Source organism: Dicentrarchus labrax, unplaced genomic scaffold (assembly GCF_905237075.1).
Source record: "Dicentrarchus labrax unplaced genomic scaffold, dlabrax2021, whole genome shotgun sequence".
Lineage (NCBI taxonomy): Eukaryota > Metazoa > Chordata > Actinopteri > Moronidae > Dicentrarchus > Dicentrarchus labrax.
Window position 1 is genome coordinate 1 of NW_026136718.1, and position 22,500 is coordinate 22,500.

General features: G+C 44.5%; 2 protein-coding genes and 1 long non-coding RNA gene across 3 annotated transcripts in view; 2 read left to right on the forward strand and 1 right to left on the reverse strand.

Annotated features, from left to right (window-relative positions):
- Nucleotides 1-1,761: 1,761 nt before the first annotated feature.
- Nucleotides 1,762-2,218, reverse strand: LOC127350417 (uncharacterized). The gene is made up of 3 exons (XR_007880562.1): nt 2,121-2,218; nt 1,935-1,996; nt 1,762-1,824 (listed from the first exon to the last, which is right to left on the reverse strand). It is a non-coding gene; the product is annotated as an uncharacterized LOC127350417 (long non-coding RNA).
- A 40-nt stretch (nt 2,219-2,258) lies between these two features.
- med16 (mediator complex subunit 16) lies at nt 2,259-8,919 on the forward strand (the record flags this gene model as incomplete). Its single annotated transcript, XM_051377041.1, is given in 14 exon segments — nt 2,259-2,366; nt 2,663-2,832; nt 4,131-4,412; nt 4,487-4,636; nt 5,024-5,129; nt 5,213-5,368; nt 5,568-5,791; nt 5,866-6,072; nt 6,240-6,450; nt 6,545-6,678; nt 7,064-7,256; nt 7,429-7,645; nt 8,418-8,501; nt 8,627-8,919. Coding segments are annotated over 14 exon segments (2,369 nt in total), but the record flags the coding sequence as incomplete, so codon positions are not given.
- Nucleotides 8,920-21,009: 12,090 nt separating this feature from the next.
- plppr3b (phospholipid phosphatase related 3b) overlaps nt 21,010-22,500 on the forward strand; it is a 17,576-nt gene continuing 16,085 nt past the window's right edge. Inside the window, exon 1 of the mRNA XM_051377547.1 lies at nt 21,010-21,272. The gene's annotated coding sequence lies outside the window, so the exon portion shown is untranslated. The remainder of the gene's footprint in view (nt 21,273-22,500) is intronic.

The window sequence follows — 22,500 nt, forward strand, 5'->3', positions numbered from 1 at the left end:
CTACAGCAGAGACACAGCTACAGCAGAGACACAGCTACAGCACAGACACAGCTACAGCACAAACACAGCTACAGCACAGACACAAACACAGCTACAGCACAGACACAGACACAGCTACAGCACAGACACAGCTACAGCACGGACACAGCTACAGCACGGACACAGCTACAGCACGGACACAGCTACAGCACAGACACAGCTACAGCACAGACACACACAGCTACAGACACAGCTACAACACAGACACAGCTACAGCACAGCTACAGACAGAGCTACCACACAGACACAGCTACAGCACCGACACAAACACAGCTACAGCACAGACACACACAGACACAGCTACAACACACGCACAGCTACAACACGAACACAGACACAGCTACAGCACGGACGCAGCTACAGCACGGACGCAGACACAGCGACAGCACGGACACTGACACAGCTACAGCACAGTCACAGCTACAGCACAGACAGACACAGCTACAGCAGAGACACAGCTACAGCACAGACACAGACACAGCTACAGCACAGACACAGCTACAGCAGAGACACAGACACAGCTACAGCAGAGACACAGCTACAGACACAGCACAGACACAGCTACAGCACAGACAGACACAGCTACAGCACAGACGCAGCTACAGCACGGAAGCAGCTACAGCACAGACGCAGCTACAGCACGGACACAGCTACAGCACGGATGCAGCTACAGCACGGACGCAGACACACCTACAGCACAGACACAGCGACAGCACGGACACGGACACAGCTACAGCAGAGACACAGCTACAGCAGAGACACAGCTACAGCACAGACACAGCTACAACACAGACACAGCTACAGCACAGCTACAGCACAGACACACACAGACACAGCTACAGCACAGACACAGCTACAGCACGGACACAGCTACAGCACGGACACAGCTACAGACACAGCTACAGCACAGACACAGCTACAGCACAGACACAGACACAGCTTCAGCACAGACACAGCTTCAACACGGGCACAGCTTCAACACAGACACAGCTACAGCACAGACACACCTTCGACACAGACACACCCACCAACACACCTGCAGCACAGACACACCCACCAACAGACACCTGAAGCACAGACACCCTTACCAACAGACACCTGAAGCACAGACACCGTCACCAACAGACACCTTCAACACAGACACACCTTCAACACAGACACACCCACCAACACACCTGCAGCACAGACACACCCACCAACACACCTGCAGCACAGACACACCCACCAACACACACCTGAAGCACAGATCTTACCTTACCAACAGACACCATCACCAACAGACACCTTCAACACAGACACACCCACTCACACCTGCAGCACAGACACACTCACCCACACACACCTGCAGCACAGACACTCACCCACACACACCTGCAGCACAGACACACCCACCGACAGACACCTGAAGCACAGACACCCTTACCAACAGACACCTGAAGCACAGACACCGTCACCAACAGACACCTTCAACACAGACACACCTTCAACACAGACACACCCACCAACACACCTGCAGCACAGACACACCCACCAACACACCTGCAGCACAGACACACCCACCAACACACACCTGAAGCACAGACACCCTTACCAACAGACACCATCACCAACAGACACCTTCAACACAGACACACCTTCAACACAGACACACCCACTCACACCTGCAGCACAGACACACTCACCCACACACACCTGCAGACACTCACCCACAGACACCTGCAGCACAGACACACCTGCAGCACAGACACACTCACCTACACACAGCTGCAGCCCAGACACACTCACCTACACACAGCTGCAGCCCAGACACACTCACCTACACACAGCTGCCGCACAGACACAATCACCTACACGCACCTGCCGCACAGACACACCTGCAGCACAGACACACTCACCTACACACAGCTTCAGCCCAGACACACTCACCTACACACAGCTTCAGCCCAGACACAATCACCTACACGCACCTGCCGCACAGACACACTCACCTACACGCACCTGCCGCACAGACACACTCACCTACACGCACCTGCCGCACAGACACACTCACCTACACGCACCTGCCGCACAGACACACTCACCTACACGCACCTGCCGCACAGACACACTCACCTACACGCACCTGCCGCACAGACAGGGCCATCAGGAACAGCTAATTCAGGCCGTTGTGAGGTTCTAGTCTTACAGAACATCGTTGATTGTGTTTGTGTGTTTTTCAGATGTTAGTCACATGATCCACATCATCGACACAGAGCACCCCTGGGACGTTTACTCTATCAACTCTACACACAGTGAGGTCATTTCCTGTCTGGAGTGGGACCAATCAGGTAAGGTTTACACTGAGCTCAGTCGCCGGCTCCCTGCACCAAACTCCCTGCACCAAACTCCCTTTAAGAAATATCACATTTTAACAATTCCTGATCAATATCATCCATAAAGATACAGTGTATTCTGATCAATATCATCCATAAAGATACAGTGTATTCTGATCAACAATCAATAAAGATAGTTTATTCTGATCAATATGATCTGGCTCAGGCTCTGTTATAGCTGCACTCTTTCAGTGGGAGAATACTGTGATGTGATGTCTGTGTGTGTGTTTATTGATTGATTGTATGTGCAGGGTCCAAGCTGCTGTCTGCAGATGGTGACGGTCAGATTAAATGTTGGTCGATGTCAGATCACCTGGTGAACAGCTGGGAGAGCGTCCTGTCCAGTTCTGTGGACGGAGATCCAATCGTAGCTCTGAGCTGGCTGCACAACGGAGTCAAACTGGCCCTGCATGTTGAGATGGTAGCGATCATACATACAAACTACACTTTAAAATTCAATTTCAGTTACATTTTATTTGTATAGCACCAATTTATAACAGAAGTTATCTCAGGACACTTTTCAAATAGAGCAGGTCTAGACCGAACTCTTTAAAACATTATTTACAGAGACCCTGGAGACAAGGGCAAGGAAAAACTTCCTATAAATACTCTTAAAACATCCAAGAAGTGAAGTTAGTAACAGTAGTATGCATTAATGGGACATGAATGAGTGCAGAAAGAGAGAGGAAGAGAGGAGCTCAGTGCACCATGGGAAATCCCCCGATAGTCTAGGCCTATAGCAGCATAACTAAGGGATGGTTCAGGACTCACCTGAGCCAACCCTAACTATAAGCTTTATCAAAGAGGAATGTCTTAAGCCTACTCTTGAATGTGGTGAGGGTGTCTGCCTCCAGAACCACAAATGGAAGCTGGTTCCACAGGAGAGGAGCTTGGTAACTGAAGGCTCTGGCTCCTGTTCTACTTTTAGAGACTATAGGAACCACAAGTAGCCCAGCATTCAGAGAACGTAGTGTTCTAGTGGGGTAATAGGGTACTATGAGCTCTTTAAGATATGAAGGGGCCTGACCATGAAGAGCTTTATAGGTGAGGAGGAGGATTTTAAATTCAATTCTACATTTTACAGGGAGCCAGTGCAGAGAAGCTAGTACAGGAGAGATGTGATCTCTTTTTCTAGTTCCTGTCAGTACTCGTGCTGCAGCGTTCTGAATTAATTGGAGCGTTTTAATGGACTTATTGGGGCAACCTGATAATAAAGAGTTGCAGTAATCCAGCCTTGAAGTAACAAATGCATGGATTAGTTTTTCTGCATCTGTCTGTGATAGGATGTGTATAATTTTTGTAATATTACGTAAATGAAAGAAGGCAGTCCTAGAGGTCTGCTTTATGTGGGAGTTAAATGACAAATCCTGATCAAAGATAACTCCAAGATTCCTGACAGTGGTGCTAGAGGCCAAGTTAATGCCATCTAGAGTAACTATATCTTTAGACAGTGAGTCTCTAAGGTTTTTGGGGCCAAGAACAAGAATTTCGTTTTTTTCTGAGTTTAACATCAGAAAATTGCAGGTCATCCAGGATTTTATGTCCTTAAGACATGTTTGTAATTTTGATAATTGATTGAGAGGAACGTCTTAAGCCTACTCTTGAATGTGGTGAGGGTGTCCTAAGTTGTCCTAAGTTATGACATACAGTTATATATGTCATACATTCAGACTGGGTTAGGGTTACAGGTGAAAAATAATCCTCTCTCCTGTGTTTCAGTCGGGTTCCACAAACTTCGGTGAGAAGTTCTCTCGGGTGAAATTCTCTCCATCTTTGACTCTGTTTGGCGGGAAGCCGATGGAGGGCTGGTTGGCGGTGACAGTGAGCGGTTTGGTCACTGTGTCGTTGTTGAAGCCGGGTGGTGCCCTGCTGACGGCCAGCGAGAGTCTGTGCCGGCTGCGAGGACGAGTGGCGTTAGCTGACATCGCCTTCACAGGGGGAGGTAACATTGTGGTGGCAGCTACTGATGGCAGCAGCTCGTCGCCTGTTCAGTTCTACAAGGTGAGAGCCAGCAGAACCTCTAACCTTCACCGGTTCCACGACCAGGATGACATTAACGTGTCCTGTGTGTTCAGGTGGTGGTCAGCGTGGTGAGTGAGAAGTGCCGCATCGACACAGAACTGTTACCATCTCTGTTCCTGCGCTGCACCACCGACCCGCTGAGGAGGGAAAAATACCCTGCCGTCACCCACCTCAAGTTCCTCACCAGAGAGAACTCTGAACAGGTAACCAGTAGAACCAGAGAACTCTGAACAGGTAACCAGTAGAACCAGAGAGAACTCTGAACAGGTAACCAGTAGAACCAGAGAGAACTCTGAACAGGTAACCAGTAGAACCAGAGAACTCTGAACAGGTAACCAGTAGAACCAGAGAGAACTCTGAACAGGTAACCAGTAGAACCAGAGAGAACTCTGAACAGGTAACCAGTAGAACCAGAGAGAACTATGAACAGGTAACCAGTAGAACCAGAGAACTCTGAACAGATAACTAGTAGAACCAAACAATAGTGAAGTTTTATTTCAGGAATTCTGACAGATCTGAGGAAAGTAGAATATGAAGAACAGGTCAGATTTCAGTTGGTCACTGAGAACCTGACAGAACGTGTGTTGCAGGTTCTGCTGTGTGCGTCCAATCAGAGCGGCAGTATCGTGGAGTGTTGGTCTCTGAGGAAAGAAGGACTTCCTGTCAACAACATCTTCCAGCACCGATCACCAGTGGGTAAGGAATACTGACTGGTTCTAACTGGTTCTAAGTGCTGAGGTGGCAATGGTTTGACCTCTGACCCGTTTTCCTGTGTCCAGTCGGGGAGAAGCAGCCCACCATCCTGAAGTGGAGGATCCTGACAACCACCAACGATCTGGAGCGAGTGTCGGCCGTCGCTCTGCCCAAACTGCCCATCTCCATCTCCAACACCGACCTGAAGGTGGCGTCAGACACAAAGTTCTGCCCCGGACTGGGTGAGGAGAACTCAACATTGTTAGTGTCTGTTTACCTTCCGACTGAACGTCCCTTACAGCTCATCTGTATCACACAGTGATATGACTGTTTGATACTGTATATGATTATAAACTGTGTATTACTTCAGATACTCACACAGAGAAACCAGAGAGGGTCTGAGTCTGAGAACCAGTTTTCTCTGTCCCCCTCTGTTTTCAGGTCTTGCTCTGGCTTTTCACGACGGCAGTATTCAGATCCTCCACCGTCTCTCCCTCCACACTATGGGGGTTTTTTATGGCTCCTCAACCTCCTCGTCGGGTCAGAGACCTGGAGACGAGTCTGCCATCAAACGCCAAAGAACCGGAGGCCCTGCCCTCCACTTCAAGGCCCTGCAGTTTTCATGGACCTCACTGGCCCTGGCTGGAGTCGACAACCATGGCAAGGTGAGGACTTTAGTTTTATTGTTAAACTTCATGCGTTTTCTGCTTAAAACACCTAATTTTTGTTGTTGTTTCAGCTCCACATGCTGCGAGTGTCGCCCTCTATGGGTCAGGTCCTGGAGATGAACACGACGCTGCGCCACCTGCTGTTCCTGTTGGAGTACTGCATGGTGACAGGTTATGACTGGTGGGACGTCCTGCTGCACGTGCAGCCCACCATGGTCCACAACCTGGTGGAGAAGCTGCATGAAGAGTACATGAGGCAGAACCAGGCATTGCAGCAGGTCAGCAAGGCATGATGGGAGAAAGGCGAGAAGGCAGTAGATCAGACCAGAGTTTCCCTTTAACATTTAAATGTTTAACAGCCTTTATAGTTTCCTGTTCTCAGGAACAACAGCACTAAACTACACTTCTTATGATGCCTCTTTAAGCCGAGTGATGTCTGTCTCAGGTTCTGGCGACCCGTATCGTGGCGGTGAAGGCATCTCTCTGCAAACTCTCCACAGCGACAGCAGCTCGAGCCTGCGACTTTCACGCCAAACTACTGCTGATCGCCATCAGCTCCACCTTAAAGTCTCTGCTGAGGCCACACGTCCTCAACACACCTGACAAGAGTCCAGGTGACCGCCTGACCGAGATCTGTGCCAAGAACTCTGACACAGGTGAGTTACCTGGGGGACAGGTGAGAGGACAGGAGGCACAGGGCATCAGATATCAATAGGTGATGATCAGTGGTGGATCACTGTGTTTCCTCAGATATTGATAAGGTGATGATCAATCTGAAGACGGAGGAGTTTGTGTTGGACGGCCCCCCCCTTCAGTCCCTGCAGCAGCTCATCCAATGGGTGGGAGACTTTGTCCTCTACCTGCTGGCCAACCTTCCCAACCAGGTGAGCCAACGAGAACACAGTGATAAGTTCAGGTAATGAGAGAACTAGTCATCAACGTTCCTTCAAGATAAAATGACCACAAAGAGACAGAATTCACAGTGATACGAAACAGCCACAAAAAGGAAACCATCTTGAACCAAAAACATACCTAGAACCATCTGACAGCGACCCAGCAGAGCAGACTAGAACCCAGGAACTAAACTCCAGCCAGCAGTCTCCACTTCATCAGTCCGAAATATTACTGATACACTTAAAAATATCTAACCCTCATTGCTGGACAAAATAATAATAAAGGTTCACACAACTGCAACCACCCAGTCCTGATTCCTGACAGACACTGTGGTCCTAATATGAAGACCTAATGTGGTGTTCTCTGTTTCTGCAGGGCTCCTTGGTCCGGCCAGGGTTCGGCTTCATGAGGGACGGGGCATCCCTGGGGATGCTGAGGGAGATGTTGGTGATGATCAGGATTTGGGGTCTGCTGAAGCCTGGCTGTCTGCCCACCTTCACTGCCACGTCAGACAACCAGGACAGCATGCAGCTGCTGTTCAGACTGCTCACTAAGCTGTGGCTCTGCTGTATGTTGAGGTTTACTGTTAATGGTCCTGATTATAGGGCCTGGAGGCAGATTTGGCTCCTGTCCTGTTGATCCTCAGTGTGATCAGCACTACCAACACTTCACAATGACAGAACACATAGAGTGTTGAGTTAATGTATCTCCTCCGTTCTTTTTCACTGACTGTGTCTCAGCCCGGGATGATGCCCCCCCCCAGGACCCTGATGAGAGTCTGATAGACGAGTGCTGCCTGTTGCCCAGTCAGCTGCTGGTTCCCAGTATGGAGTGGCTCCCAGTGAACGACGGCGTCATCGTCAAGCTGCAGGGTAAACACCCTCTTAGGCTGCAGTTTGGAAAAGCTTCGTCTCTGCCTGGAGGTGGCTCCGCCGCCCCACTGGAGGTCTTCACCAGGTAACACTCTGAACCTGAACCTGAACCTGAACCTAGACTCACTGAGGAGCAGAAGCTTGAACATGCTCAGCACTGGTAGTGAAATAAAACAGAACATACAGGAGATAAACAGAAGATAAATAGAATATTAAAATAAAAAAAAAGATCACAGATACTCTGTGATAGAAAAAGATGTCAGATCTGACGGATCAATTGATCAATTCAATTCAGTTTTATTTGTATAGCACTGATTAATAACAGAAGTTTTCTCAGGACACTTTTCAAAATAGAGCAGGTCTAGACCGAACTCTTTATAACATTATTTACAGAGACCCAACAGTACAACCATAAGCAAGCACTTGGAGACAAGGGCAAGGAAAAACTGCCTGTTAAGAGGCAGAAACCTAGGACAGACCCTTCGGCTCTAGGTGGGTGGTCGTCTGCCTTAAAACTTCCACCATAGAAATTCATCAAGTGAAACAAGCGTAAAGGTTATAGACTACAATGACACACAGAAGTGCAAATGATGGAAGTGAAGAGAAAGTTTACAAAAATATGTATAGATTGTTTTCTCCTGTCAGATGGCGACACAGATGCAGATTTATCAGTTAATAACAATTTCCACTCTAAGTACTTTAAAATCATAAAGGCGAAACATTTTGCCTTTGAACTGAAGCCTCTGGAGCATCGTAATAGAAATGGTTTGTGATCACTGATCAATCTGTGTGTGTGTGTGTGTGTGTGTGTGTGTGTGTGTGTGTGTGTGTTTGTGTATGTTTGTGTGTGTGTGTAGGAGCCCTGGCTCTCAGAAGATGGATAATCTGCGTTGTGTCCATATGGGAGTTTGTCCCACTGAGGAGAGCAAGGCCTGCACCAGGTGAGTCCACAGGAACTATTACTGCTGATGTGTCATATACATATAATTAGGGTTATATATTTATGTATGTATGTATGTATCTCTATCTCAGGGTTTTATGCAGAATATATATTTTGTGTTTTCAGGTGTGGCTGTGTGACGATGCTTCGTTCTCCCAACAAGACAAACGCCATGAAGCAGTGGGAGCAACGGTGGATCAAAAACTGTCTGTGTGGAGGTCTGTGGAGGAGGATCCCTCCATCACACACCTGAACACATCACACACACCTGAACACATCACACACCTTAACCATGTTCCTGAGCTGATGACTTGTCAGTAAACTGAACCTGATATGATGTCAAATTTCTGCCTGTAAATGAAGCTTGTTTTGTATTTTACTTTGTAATAAAACTCAAAATAAAAGGCTCTGTTGCTTTATGCTGTTTCTGTATTTCAGGCTGATTTCAGTATTTTAGAGTCAATATTTAAATGTGATTTCCGTGAGGTTGACAATAAATGGATTAATAAATCAATAAGTAACTCCAGCAGAAGGCAGCAGCCAGCCCAGTTTGGTTTCAAATGTAACAAGTTACAAACATAAGTGAATGTAATGATCAGTTATGGCCACATTTTAGCCTCTAGTCATCGGCTAAAGTTCAGTGAAGAAATACTATGTGTTTGTAAAAGTATTGATTTCTAATGTCACCTTTAGATATTTCTGTTCAATGCTTTACTAACGTGCCACAATAATGTTTGTGAATTCAAATATCTTAATTTTCAGTCAACATGTCTTGTCAGGGACCGAGCTGGCAGGCATGAGGAGTCAAAGGTAAATTTTCACAAAAAAATGTGAAAATAATTAATTTACAAAATATACAAAATGTTCTGGGGCCATAAAAGAGGTCAACTAAACAGAACTTAACTCAGGCTACATTAACTGAACTAACTGAGCATACTAAACCAACCAACCTAAACTGAGACATTGGCAAAACTTAAATAGTGGCTGATCAGGCCACTCTGACACACGGGGAATAGACTAAAACATAACATTTAAACAAACCATAATACCCTCCAATATATATATATAGAATAACTAAACTCAAACAAAGAGAATCACTTCCTCTCCCCATGATTCCGGCCAACATGGTGTAGCCCAATTATCGGCCCAACCCCTTTTAAGTGTCTCTGAATCTGCCGGCACTTCCTTTGTCAGCCATGCAACATTGTCAGCAGCAGCACCCAGGAACTGGTAACTCAAAGAAAAATGAATTAATGCAATGAAAAATAACCTGAATGAACCTAATAATACTACCGAAAATTGACAACAAAAGTTAACTAATTGTGTGCACCCAAAAAGATAACTACTGTCAAAACCGGATAATAAAACTATGTATTATGAATCCAAAATCTGTGTCCAGTTATTTATTGTCAATCGTGTCTAATGTTCTAAGCCTAAATATAATCAAATGAAAGAGTTACCACCATGCGCTTTGTGCCTCAATGTGCGGCTGCTAGGGCGGCCATCACATCCCCCCTTCGGAACTCTCGTTGTGACAACGAGAGAGATAATCTGCCGTCACATTGAGTTTGCCAGGGATGTGCTGTACTGTGAAGCGGAAGGGTTGCATGGCCAGATACCAACGGGTGACTCTGCCATTAGTGTCCTTCATCCGCTGCAACCACTGGAGGGCCTTGTGATCAGTCTGTAGAGTGAACTCCCTCCCCAGAAGGTAGTATTTGTAAGAGTCGAGAGCCCACTTGATCGCCAGGGCTTCTTTCTCCACAGTAGAGTAGCGGACTTCCCTGGGGAGCAGCTTGCGGCTGATGAAAGCCACTGGATGTTGGTCCTCTGTGGGTCCTTGCAGAAAGACAGCACCGATACCCCTCTCTGAGGCATCTGTTTGCAAGAGAAAGGGTTTCTCAAAGTCAGGACTGTAAAGGACTGGGTTCTTACCCAGAGACTGCTGAATTCAGTTTTTTTTTTCTCAATTTTATTTATTTGTATAGCGCCAATTCATAACAGAAGTTATCTCAGGACACTTTTCAAATAGAGCAGGTCTAGACCGAACTCTTAATAACATTAATTACAGAGACCCAACAGTACCACCATGAGCAAGCACTTGGCGACAAGGGCAAGGGAAAACTGCCTGTTAAAAGGCAGAAACCTAGGACAGATCCTTCGGCTCTAGGTGGGTGGTCGTCTGTCTCGACCAGTTGGGGTGAGAGAGAGAGAGAGAGAGAGAGACAAACAGACAGGTGCACAGCAACAACAGTATTGGCAATGGCAATGTAGCAGGACCATGGCAGGAGGCTCCACCAGGATAAATTAGAACCTGCGAGACGAGAAAGCACAAGAACTCCGGGGAAGAAGTGAAGTTAGTAACATGCATTAAAGGGACATGAACGAGTGCAGAAAGAGAGAGGAAGAGAGGAGCTCAGTGCACCATGGGAACCCCCCGATAGTCTAGGCCTATAGCAGCATAACTAAGGGATGGTTCAGGACTCACCTGATCCAGCCCTAACTATAAGCTTTATCAAAGAGGAATGTCTTAAGCCTACTCTTGAATGTGGTGAGGGTGTCTGTCTCCCGAACCACAACTGGAAGCTGGTTCCAAAGGAGAGGAGCTTGGTAACTGAAGGCTCTGGCTCCTGTTCTACTTTTAGAGACTATAGGAACCACAAGTAGCCCAGCATTCAGAGAACGTAGTGTTCTAGTGGGGTAATCGGGTACTATGAGCTCTTTAAGATATGAAGGGGCCTGACCATGAAGAGCTTTATAGGTGAGGAGGAGGATTTAAAATTCTATTCTACATTTTACAGGGAGCCAATGCAGAGTAGCTAGTACAGGAGAGATGTGATCTCTTTTTCTAGTTCCTGTCAGTACTCATGCTGCAGCGTTCTGAATTAATTGGAGCGTTTTAATGGACTTATTGGGGCAACCTGATAATAAAGAGTTGCAGTAATCCAGCCTTGAAGTAACAAATGCATGGATTAGTTTTTCTGCATCTGTCTGTGATACGATGTGTCTAATTTTTGTAATATTACGTAAATGAAAGAAGGCAGTCCTAGAGGTCTGCTTCATGTGGGAGTTAAATGACAAATCCTGATCAAAGATAACTCCAAGATTCCTGACAGTGGTGCTAGAGGCCAAGTTAATGCCATCTAGAGTAACTATATCTTTAGACAGTGAGTCTCAGGTTTTTGGGGCCAAGAATTTCGTTTTTTTCTGAGTTTAACATCAGAAAATTGCAGGTCATCCAGGATTTTATGTCCTTAAGACATGTTTGTAATTTAGATAATTGATTAATTTCATCGGGCTTGATTGATAGATATAACTGCGTATCATCTGCATAACAGTGAAAGTTAATGGAGTGATTCCTAATAATGATGATAATAGTAATTAAGGTCCCGGAATGTTGACACTGCCTCCTCCGTCCACTGGACTTGGTTGGGGCACCTTGATCCGGTCCTATCTGTGAGTGGGGCAGCTCTGGCTGAAAAGTTGGGGATGAACCGGTGATAAAAGCCTGCCATCCCCAGGAAGGACCTCAGTTGCTTCCTGGTTTGGGGCAGGGGACAGGACTCCATGGCGTGTACCTTGTGGACCTGTGGTTTGATCACTCCATTCCTAATGATGAACCCCAAATATTCAGTTTCAGGCTTGGCAAAGACACACTTTGCCGGGTTAATGGTCATGCCTGCTGATTGGAGGCGCTCCAGGACGCCACTCAGGTGCCTGAGATGCTCCTTCCAAGTAGCACTGTAAATCACAATGTCATCGAGATATGCACAGGCATAGTCATCACATCCACTCAATACCTGATCCATTAGCCTCTGGATATTGATATTGAACATTTAATAGTCTTCCCACATAATCCTTTCCTATCTGACCATTATTTAATAACTTTTGAATTCATACTATTAGATTATAAGCCATTAGGCAAAACTTCCTACAGCAGATGTCTATCTGACAGTGCTGTAGCTAAATTTAAGGAGGAGATTCCTTCAGTGTTTAATTCAATGCCATGTCTGAATTTAACAGAGTCCTATAACAACTTTAGTCCCTCTGAAATTGATAATCTTGTCGATAGTGCTACAGGCTCACTACGATCAACATTAGACTCTATCGCTCCTATAAAAAGGAAATTATTAAAACATAGGAGACTAGCACCTTGGTATAACCACCAAACCCGCCAGTTAAAGCAAATAGCTAGGAAATCTGAAAGGAAATGGCGCTCTTCCAAATTATCAGAATATCGCTCAAATTGGCAAGATGATCTTAAGATTTATAGAAAGGCCATCCGTAATGCCAGAGGAGCCTATTACTCAGCACTAATAGAAGAAAATAAGAACAACCCTAGGTTCCTCTTCAGCACTGTAGCCAGGCTGACAGAGAGTCACAGCTCTATCGAGCCACATATCCCCATAAACTTAAGTAGCAATGACTTCATGAGCTTCTTCTATAATAAAATTATTACTATTAGAGAAAAAATTAATCACCAACTGCCATCAACAGTTATCAGTGGCTCTCCAAGTTCAGGGACTTCTGTCAATGTAAACTTAGATGTATATTTAGACTGTTTTTCTGCTATCGATCTTCATCAGTTAACTTCAATCATTTCTTCATCGAAGCCATCAACCTGTCTGTTAGACCCGATCCCAACTAGGCTGCTTAAAGAAGTTGTTCCCTTAATTGGCACTTCTTTACTGGATATGATTAATCTTTCTTTATTATCAGGATATGTACCACAGTCCTTTAAAGTAGCTGTAATTAAACCCCTTCTTAAAAAGTCTACTCTTGACCCAGGGGTTTTAGCCAACTATAGACCGATTTCTAACCTCCCGTTCCTCTCTAAGATTCTGGAGAAAGTAGTCGCCAAAGAGTTGTGTGACTTTCTACATAACAATAGTTTATTTGAGGATTTTCAGTCAGGATTTAGAGTTCATCATAGCACAGAGACAGCTCTGGTTAAAGTTAATAATGACCTTCTGACTGCTTCTGACAATGGACTTGTCTCTGTACTTGTATTATTAGATCTTAGTGCTGCATTTGACACCATTGACCATGATATTCTTTTACAGAGACTTGAGCATCAAATTGGCATTAAAGGAACTGCCCTAACCTGGTTTAAGTCATACTTATCAGATCGTACTCAGTTTGTACATGTTAACGATGAATCCTCCATAAATACTAAAGTTAGTCATGGAGTTCCACAAGGTTCTGTACTTGGACCAATACTATTTACTTTATATATGCTCCCTTTAGGCAACATTATTAGGAATCACTCCATTAACTTTCACTGTTATGCAGATGATACGCAGTTATATCTATCAATCAAACCCAATGAAATTAATCAATTATCTAAATTACAAACATGTCTTAAGGACATAAAATCCTGGATGACCTGCAATTTTCTGATGTTAAACTCAGAAAAAACCGAAATTCTTGTTCTTGGCCCCAAAAACCTTAGAGACTCATTGTCTAAAGATATAGTCACTCTAGATGGCATTAACTTGGCCTCTAGCACCACTGTCAGGAATCTTGGAGTTATCTTTGATCAGGATTTGTCATTTAACTCCCACATAAAGCAGACCTCTAGGACTGCCTTCTTTCATTTACGTAATATTAGAAAAATTAGACACATACTATCACAGACAGATGCAGAAAAACTAATCCATGCATTTGTTACTTCAAGGCTGGATTACTGCAACTCTTTATTATCAGGTTGCCCCAATAAGTCCATTAAAACGCTCCAATTAATTCAGAACGCTGCAGCACGAGTACTGACAGGAACTAGAAAAAGAGATCACATCTCTCCTGTACTAGCTACTCTGCATTGGCTCCCCTATAAAATGTAGAATTGAATTTAAAATACTCCTCCTCACCTATAAAGCTCTTCATGGTCAGGCCCCTTCATATCTTAAAGAGCTCATAGTACCCTATTACCCCACTAGAACACTACGTTCTCTGAATGCTGGGCTACTTGTGGTTCCTATAGTCTCTAAAAAGTAGAACAGGAGCCAGAGCCTTCAGTTACCAAGCTCCTCTCCTGTGGAACCAGCTTCCAGTTGTGGTTCGGGAGGCAGACACCCTCACCACTTTCAAGAGTAGGCTTAAGACATTCCTCTTTGATAAAGCTTATAGTTAGGGCTGGATCAGGTGAGTCCTGAACCATCCCTTAGTTATGCTGCTATAGGCCTAGACTATCGGGGGATTTCCCATGGTGCACTGAGCTACTCTCTTCCTCTCTCTTTCTGCACTCGTTCATGTCCCTTTAATGCATGTTACTAACTCCACTTCTTCCCCGGAGTTCTTGTGCTTTCTCGTCTCGCAGGTTCTCATGGATCCTGGTGGAGCCTCCTGCCATGGTCCTGCTTGACTGCCATTGCCAATACTGTTGTTGCTGTGCACCTGTCTGTCTGTCTGTCGCTCTCTCTCTCTCTCTCTCTCTCTCTCTCTCTCTCTCTCTCTCTCTCTCTCACCCCAACTGGTCGAGACAGACGACCACCCACCTAGAGCCGGAGGATCTGTCCTAGGTTTCTGCCTTTTAACAGGCAGTTTTTCCTTGCCCTTGTCGCCAAGTGCTTGCTCATGGTGGTACTGTTGGGTCTCTGTAATTAATGTTAAAGAGTTCGGTCTAGACCTGCTCTATTTGAAAAGTGTCCTGAGATAACTTCTGTTATGAATTGGCGCTATACAAATAAAATTGAATTGAATTGAATTGAATTGGAACGTTGCAGGGGCCCCGTGCAGTCCAAATGGTAGGACTGTAAACTGGTAAAGCCCCCACAGAGTCCGAAAGGCAGTCAGCTCCCTGGACTGCTTGGCCAGAGGCACTTGCCAATAGCCCTTGCACAGATCCACGGTGGTCAGGTATTTTGCTTTGCCCAGGTGCTCAATCATATCATCGATACGTGGTGTTGGATAACAATCAAACTTTGACACAGAGTTCATGTATCTGAAATCAATACAAAACCTTATTGTACAATCCTTCTTTGGGACCAAAACCACTGGATTGCACCACTCACTTTTTGAACACTCAATGATCCCCAGAGACAGCATCAGGTCCACTTCCTCTTTCAAAGATACCATGAGGCGCTCTGGAATCCTGTAACTCATCCGTTTTACCGAAGCCCCCTCTTTTGACACAATCTCATGTTCAACAATATTTGTGTGCCCTAGGTACTCAGAGGGGACCGTGCCTTTGCTGTGTCTGCTCCTAAATTATGGAATGATCTGCCTCTGCACATTAAACAGGCCTCTTCTCTGTCTGTTTTTAAAACCTGTCTTAAAACCCATCTCTTCTCTGTGGCCTTTGACACCTAGTAAGATGTCGACTTTATTTACTTGATTTATTTTTTGTATTTGTTATTTTTACTTTTTGATTGCTTGTTATTGCATGGTTATTATTTTTATTTATGTCTTTTCATTTTATTGTTGTATTATATGTTATTTTGCGCCTCATGTGAGCTGTTATGTCTTTTATTTATGATGTCTTATTTATTCTCCTGTACAGCACTTTGGTCAACTTTGGTTGTTTTAAAGTGCTTAACAAATAAAGTTGGATTGGATTGGATTGGATTGGATTGAATGTTTGAGTGTTACATAAAGCTTTCACCTTATTTTGTTGATCTGCTGACAGATGGCCTAATTCAAGCTCAGTGGGGCCTGGTGAGGGCAGGTATTGATCATCTACAGCCTCTTCCTCCTCTACAGCTCTGATCAGCAAAACCTCCGCCTTCCTCTCAAGTCTTTCAGCCCACTCCTTCAGCAGGTTAACATGCAGCACCCTGCTGGAACGTGGTCGCCCTGGCATGGCAACTTGGTAGGTGGTAGGCCCCAGCTGCTTCTCCACCTCAAATGGTCCTTGCCATTTTGCCAGAAGCTTGCTGTCACTGGTGGGTAGCATGACTAGGACCTTCTGACCCACGACAAAGGTCCTCTGTCGTGCTGATTTATCATACCAAGCTTTCTGGTACTGCTGGGCCTCCGCCATATGCTGCTGGGCAAGTTCCGCCATCTTCTGTAGCCTCTCATCTGTACAACATGGGAAATGATGTTAACACCCCCCTCCCTCCCCTGGTCCCCCTCCCAGGCCTCTTTCAGCAAGGTCAGAGGTCCCCTTACCTCATGACTGTACAACAGTTCAAATGGGGAAAACCCAGTAGAGGCCTGGGGGACTTCCCGGTATGCAAAAAGGAGGTAGGGGAGCCATTGGTCCCAATCAGACCTAGTGTCACTGATGAACTTACGGAGCATTTACTTGAGGGTGTGGTTGAACCGCTCCGTCAGTCCATCTGTCTGTGGATGGTAGGGGGTTGTTCGCAGACTCCTGATGCCAAGCAGTTGGTAAACCTGTTTCAGGAGCGTGGACATAAAGTCAGTGCCTTGGTCAGTTAAAATCTCTTGCGGGAAACCAACTCTGGAGAAGAACTGCACCAAGGAGAATGCCACCGTCTTTGCCTTGACCGACTTCATGGGAAACACCTCAGGATATTTAGTCGCATAGTCTGTGATGACCAACATGTAGCGGTTTCCACTTTTGCTTTTTTCTACTGGACCAACAATGTCCATACCAAGACGCTCAAAGGGGGTACCAACAATGGGGAGTGGCTGGAGTGGAGCTCTACATGGTGCTTTACTTGAAGTCTTCTGGCACTGAGGGCAAGTCCTACAGAACTGGCTAACATCTGCCCACAAACCAGGCCAGTGAAAGTATCGTTTAATACGATACTTGTGCTTCCCTAGGTGGCCAGCCCAGGGAACAGAGTGGCCCAAGACAAGTACTGTGTCTCGGGCTGCTTTGGGAACCACTAGCTGCTTCACTGGTCCATGTTGATGGCAGAGAATACCCTTCTGCAGGAAATACTCCTCTCCAGAACTGTACTCTAACTCACTCTCCACCTCTCTCTCTTTAGCACTCCTTAATAGAGCCGCTAAACTGGAGTCCTTTTGTTGCATCTGAACAATGTCTGAAGGTATTTTAAAACCTAGTGGCAAATCTGGAGCTACTGCATCTGATGGTGGAATGACAGTGTGCTGGAATCTTTCCTGCCTCCTTCTACTGCGTGACTTCCGGGACTTCCCCGGCTGGGTGTCTAAGTCAGCATCATAAAAAGGCACGGCACTGAGGGTTACAGAGGGCTCATCTACCAACTTGGCCTGAGCTCTGGTTACAGCCACATTACACCTAGTAGGTTGGCTTAATAGATCAAACAAAACTGGTAGGTCGCTACCCAACACCACTGGGAAGGGAAGATTGTCAGCCACTCCAATGTTAAGAAGGTATGGTTGCTCTTGCACTTCAATGTAAATGTCAGCTGTGGGGTAAGGCTTCTTATCCCCATGCACACAGCAAATGGGGATAGTTTCAAGGGTGCGGATCACATTAGAGGGGACAAACTGCCTGTGTACCAGTGTTTGATCACTACCAGAATCCATTAGGGCCTTCAGAGCTTTACCATTAATTTTGACAGTGATCATTTTCATGGATCGATCATTTTTTGGTGTAAGGTCATTTTGACGGGGGACAACACACATTTGAGTGAACTTAGCAGGGTTCTTTGGGCACATTGGTTTTGTGTGACCTTCCTGTCCACACAGGTAACAAGTGGGTACTTTGTATGAATGTTTTGTTTGTGAATTCATTGCCTGGTTCTCCCTCATGGGAGCCTTACCCACGCTAGGTGGTGCCCTCTGATATTGTTAAGATGATGTAGGCCTGCGGGTGTCCTTTGTAGCTTTCCAGGCAGAGTAACTCCATGGTTGACCTTTTGTCCGGGCAGCCACGAACACATCTGCCAGCGAAGCAGCCTCTGCAGCCGTTGAATGGTCGTGTTCTTTTATCCATACCTGAAGCTCAGGAGATAACATTCGTAGATACTGTTCCAATATAATTGTTTCCCCCACAGCTTTAACCGTTCTACCTTTTGGCTGTATCCACTTCCCATACAGCTCCTTCAACCTTACATACAACTCCTTGGGAGACTCACCAGGTTCAACATCTGTGGAACGAAATCTCTGCCTGTGGGCCTCAGGGTTAATGTCATATTTTTTTAGGATAGCATCTTTAACACTGTCATATTCATGAGCATCATCAAGGTCCATATTTACATAAGCACCTCTAGCTTTACCAGTGAGCAGTGGAATAAGGCGAAAAACCCAGTCAGATCTAGGCCACTTACATGCTGCTGCAATCCTTTCAAAAGTTACAAGAAAGTGTTCAATATCATCACTCTCTGTCAGCTTTTCTAATCTAAGCTCTTGGGGGAACCGAAACTGACCTGATGAAGAATTGACTGGAGCACCCTCAGGTGTCAGGGCTATTTGGGCTTGGGGACCAGGTTCATCTGAGTCAAGGTCAGCTGATGTGTGCTCCAGGGTTGGAGAAGTGCGAGCTTGTACCTCGAGCTGTAGCAATTGGAACTGATGTTGGAGTGCCTTAAGCCGCTGCTCCTGGCGGTCAGACTCCTCCCTCAGTCGGTTATCCCGGGCCTCTTGCTGGCCCATGTGGGCACGGAGAATGCTAGCTATGTCCACCAGCGTTGGTTCTCTGCTGTCTCCACCCTCAGTGCCTGCGACTCCTCCTGTGTCTCCTGTGCCAGTGCCGTGTCCTTGCCCCTCTTGTCCAGTCTGTGGTTCCCGGGGCCCCCCACAATTTCCTCTTGTAATCATTCCTCCACGCTACATTGTAAAAAAAAACAATCAAATGCAGGGGGAAAAAGAGAGCGAGAAAAAAAAAAAAAAAAACCTTGTCTTTCTCAACCAGCTAATCCCACCACTGCCACCATATGTCAGGGACCGAGCTGGCAGGCATGAGGAGTCAAAGGTAAATTTTCACAAAAGTCCTTTTATTCACAAAAAAATGTGAAAATAATCAATTTACAAAATATACAAAATGTTCTGGGGCGATAAAAGAGGTCAACTAAACAGAACTTAACTCAGGCTACATTAACTGAACTAACTGAACTAACCAAACCAACACACCAAACAAACCCACCCAAACTGAGACATTGGGGAAACTTAAATAGTGGCTGATCAGGCCACTCTGACACACAGGGGGAATAGACTAAAACATAACATTTAAACAAACCATAATACCCTCCAATAATATCCAGATAATGCAGCCAAATATTAACTAAGGAAAATACTGAAATACTAAACATCAAAAAGCATAGTAATCAGAAATAACTAAACTCAAACAAAGAGAATCACTTCCTCTCCACAGGATTCCGGCCAACATGGTGTAGCCCAATTATCGGCCAAACCCCTTTTAAGTGTCTCTGAATCTGCCGGCACTTCCTTTGTCAGCCATGCAACATTGTCAGCAGCAGCACCCAGGAACTGGTAACTCAAAGAAAAATGAATTAATGCAATGAAAAATAACCTGAATGAACCTAATAATACTACCGAAAATTGACAACAAAAGTTAACTAATTGTGTGCACCCAAAAAGATAACTACTGTCAAAACCGGATAATAAAACTATGTATTATGAATCCAAAATCTGTGTCCCGTTATTTATTGTCAATCGTGTCTAATGTTCTAAGCTTAAATATAATCAAACAAATGAAACTTTGTGCTTCAATGTGTGGCTGCTAGGGCGGCCATCACATGTCTTATCTTCATCTTAAGAAGTGTTTGCATTTCACATCTAATGATACCACCCGAAATAAGTGGTAATTGAATACAGTGTTTGAGTGATACCGGTCCAAAAAATGTACGGCAGAGAAGAAAGAATATGAAGCAAAATAAAGACTGAAGATAATGATTAGTGTCAAATTATTGGACAAAAACATAGGAAATGAAGTTAATATCATTAGACCTCTAATCTTTATCTACAGCACTGACCTCTGCCCTATATCTATAGCGCTGGCCTTTGTCCTGTATATAGCACTGATCTATATCAGCCTTTATTTCTGTAACTTAGGTATTGTCAAATGACCTCAATCCAATTTTTATTAACTGTCTCTAAAAGACAATTAGTGGACAATTATTTGATTTCACTAAAACTTATGAAACACAAACAACACAAACAATAATGGAATGTTTTTAAGCCTATATAATTTATTTGTCCTATATCAGTAAAATTGGCATCATCACAGATCCCACCATATAAAAATGTTTCTTTGAGTTATTAACGATTCATAAGTTATTAGTAAAAACATAAAACATGCTTAAAGCAACCACATGGTGGCATTGTTATGAAGAAAATCAAACTCATTCTACTGGGGTTTTTTTGGTGATGATATTTTTAAAAATAGAAAATATGGTGCATATATATATATATATATGTTGTGCATATAGTAATTATAGTAAGAAATGTATAGTCACTGTGGACACCTGAACGCATCAAACACCTGAACGCAGCAATAATATAATAAGTAATAAATATCAACATAAATATAAATGAGTTGGATTTAATGAAACAGTGTAACGGAGGCACTGATCACCTTCCATACACACTGACAGGAAGAGGCTTCAAACACCTCCATGTTCCACCAATCTCTCTCTCTCTCTCTCTCTCTCTCTCTCACTCTCACACACACACACACACACACAAACACACACCGTGCAGCAGCAGCGGCAGCAGCGGATCTCCGGCAGAAAACAACCGCTCTCAAATCTGCGCTAATTCAGGGACAACGGACCGGAACCGGACCTGAACCGGGACTAACCGGGACGACAACCAGGCAGTTGTGTCCGTCCGGTGAGACGGCTCCGTTAGCGGGTCCGGTTCTGTTGCTGGAGGACGAAACGTGACCGGAATCAAAGCGGATCGATGGTCTGAGGTGAGACCGCCTGTGTGTGTGTGATCAATTAAAACTGGATCAGAACCGGATCAGAACCGGTCTGTACATCCGGTCCACTCTGAGCCGGGCTGCAGTGTGTGTGTGTGTGTGTGTGTGTGTGTGTGTGTGTGGGATGATTACTGCAGAGCCGTTTACCTGTCTGTCTGTCTGCCCGTCTGTCTGTCTGTCTGCGGCTCTCGTGCTGCTCTCTGATTGGTCGGACGTTAATTGGCGTCAGGAAGCAGATCTGAGGTGTGTTTGGTGTTCAGGTGAAAACATGTGATGATGATGATGATGATGATGATTTACACAAACCTATATGATCAATATCATAACGTTTGTGATGTCACAGATGAGTAACAAACAGGTGAGCAGCCAATCAGCATCCAGGTTCTCAACCTCTGGGTCGGGAATCCTAAAGGGGCCAAATGTTTGACAATCAGAGACAGGAAGTAGCTCTCACTGAATATATCATATATTTTATATTTTATATTTTATATTTTATATTATATTATATATTTTATATTATATAATATATTTTATATTATATTATATTATATATTATATTATATTATATATTTTATATTTTATATTATATTATATATTATATTATATAATATATTATATTATATTATATTATATTTTATATTATATTTTATATTATATATTATATATTATATTATATTTTATATTATATTATATTATATTATATTCTGTATTTTAGATTATATATTATATATTTTATATTATATATTATATATTATATATTATATATTATATTATATATTATATTTTATATTATATTATATTATATTATATATTTTATATTCTGCTTTAATACATGTTACCAGGTTCCCTGTCTGTTTGGGGGGGGTACTGGTGGTTCTGTGTGTGTTACTGTGTGTGTGTGTGTGTCTGTCTGTGTGTGTGTGTGTGTTACAGTGTGTGTGTGTGTTACTGTGTGTGTGTGTTACTGTGTGTTACTGTGTGTGTGTGTTTGTGTGTGTGTTACTGTGTGTGTGTGTGTGTGTGTGTGTGTGTGTTACTGTGTGTGTATTACTGTGTGTGTGTGTATGTGTGTGTGTGTGTGTGTGTGTGTGTGTGTGTGTGTGTTACTGTGTGTGTATTACTGTGTGTGTGTGTTACTGTGTGTGTGTGTGTGTGTGTGTGTGTGTGTGTGTTACGTGTGTGTGTGTGTGTGTTACTGTGTGTGTATTACTGTGTGTGT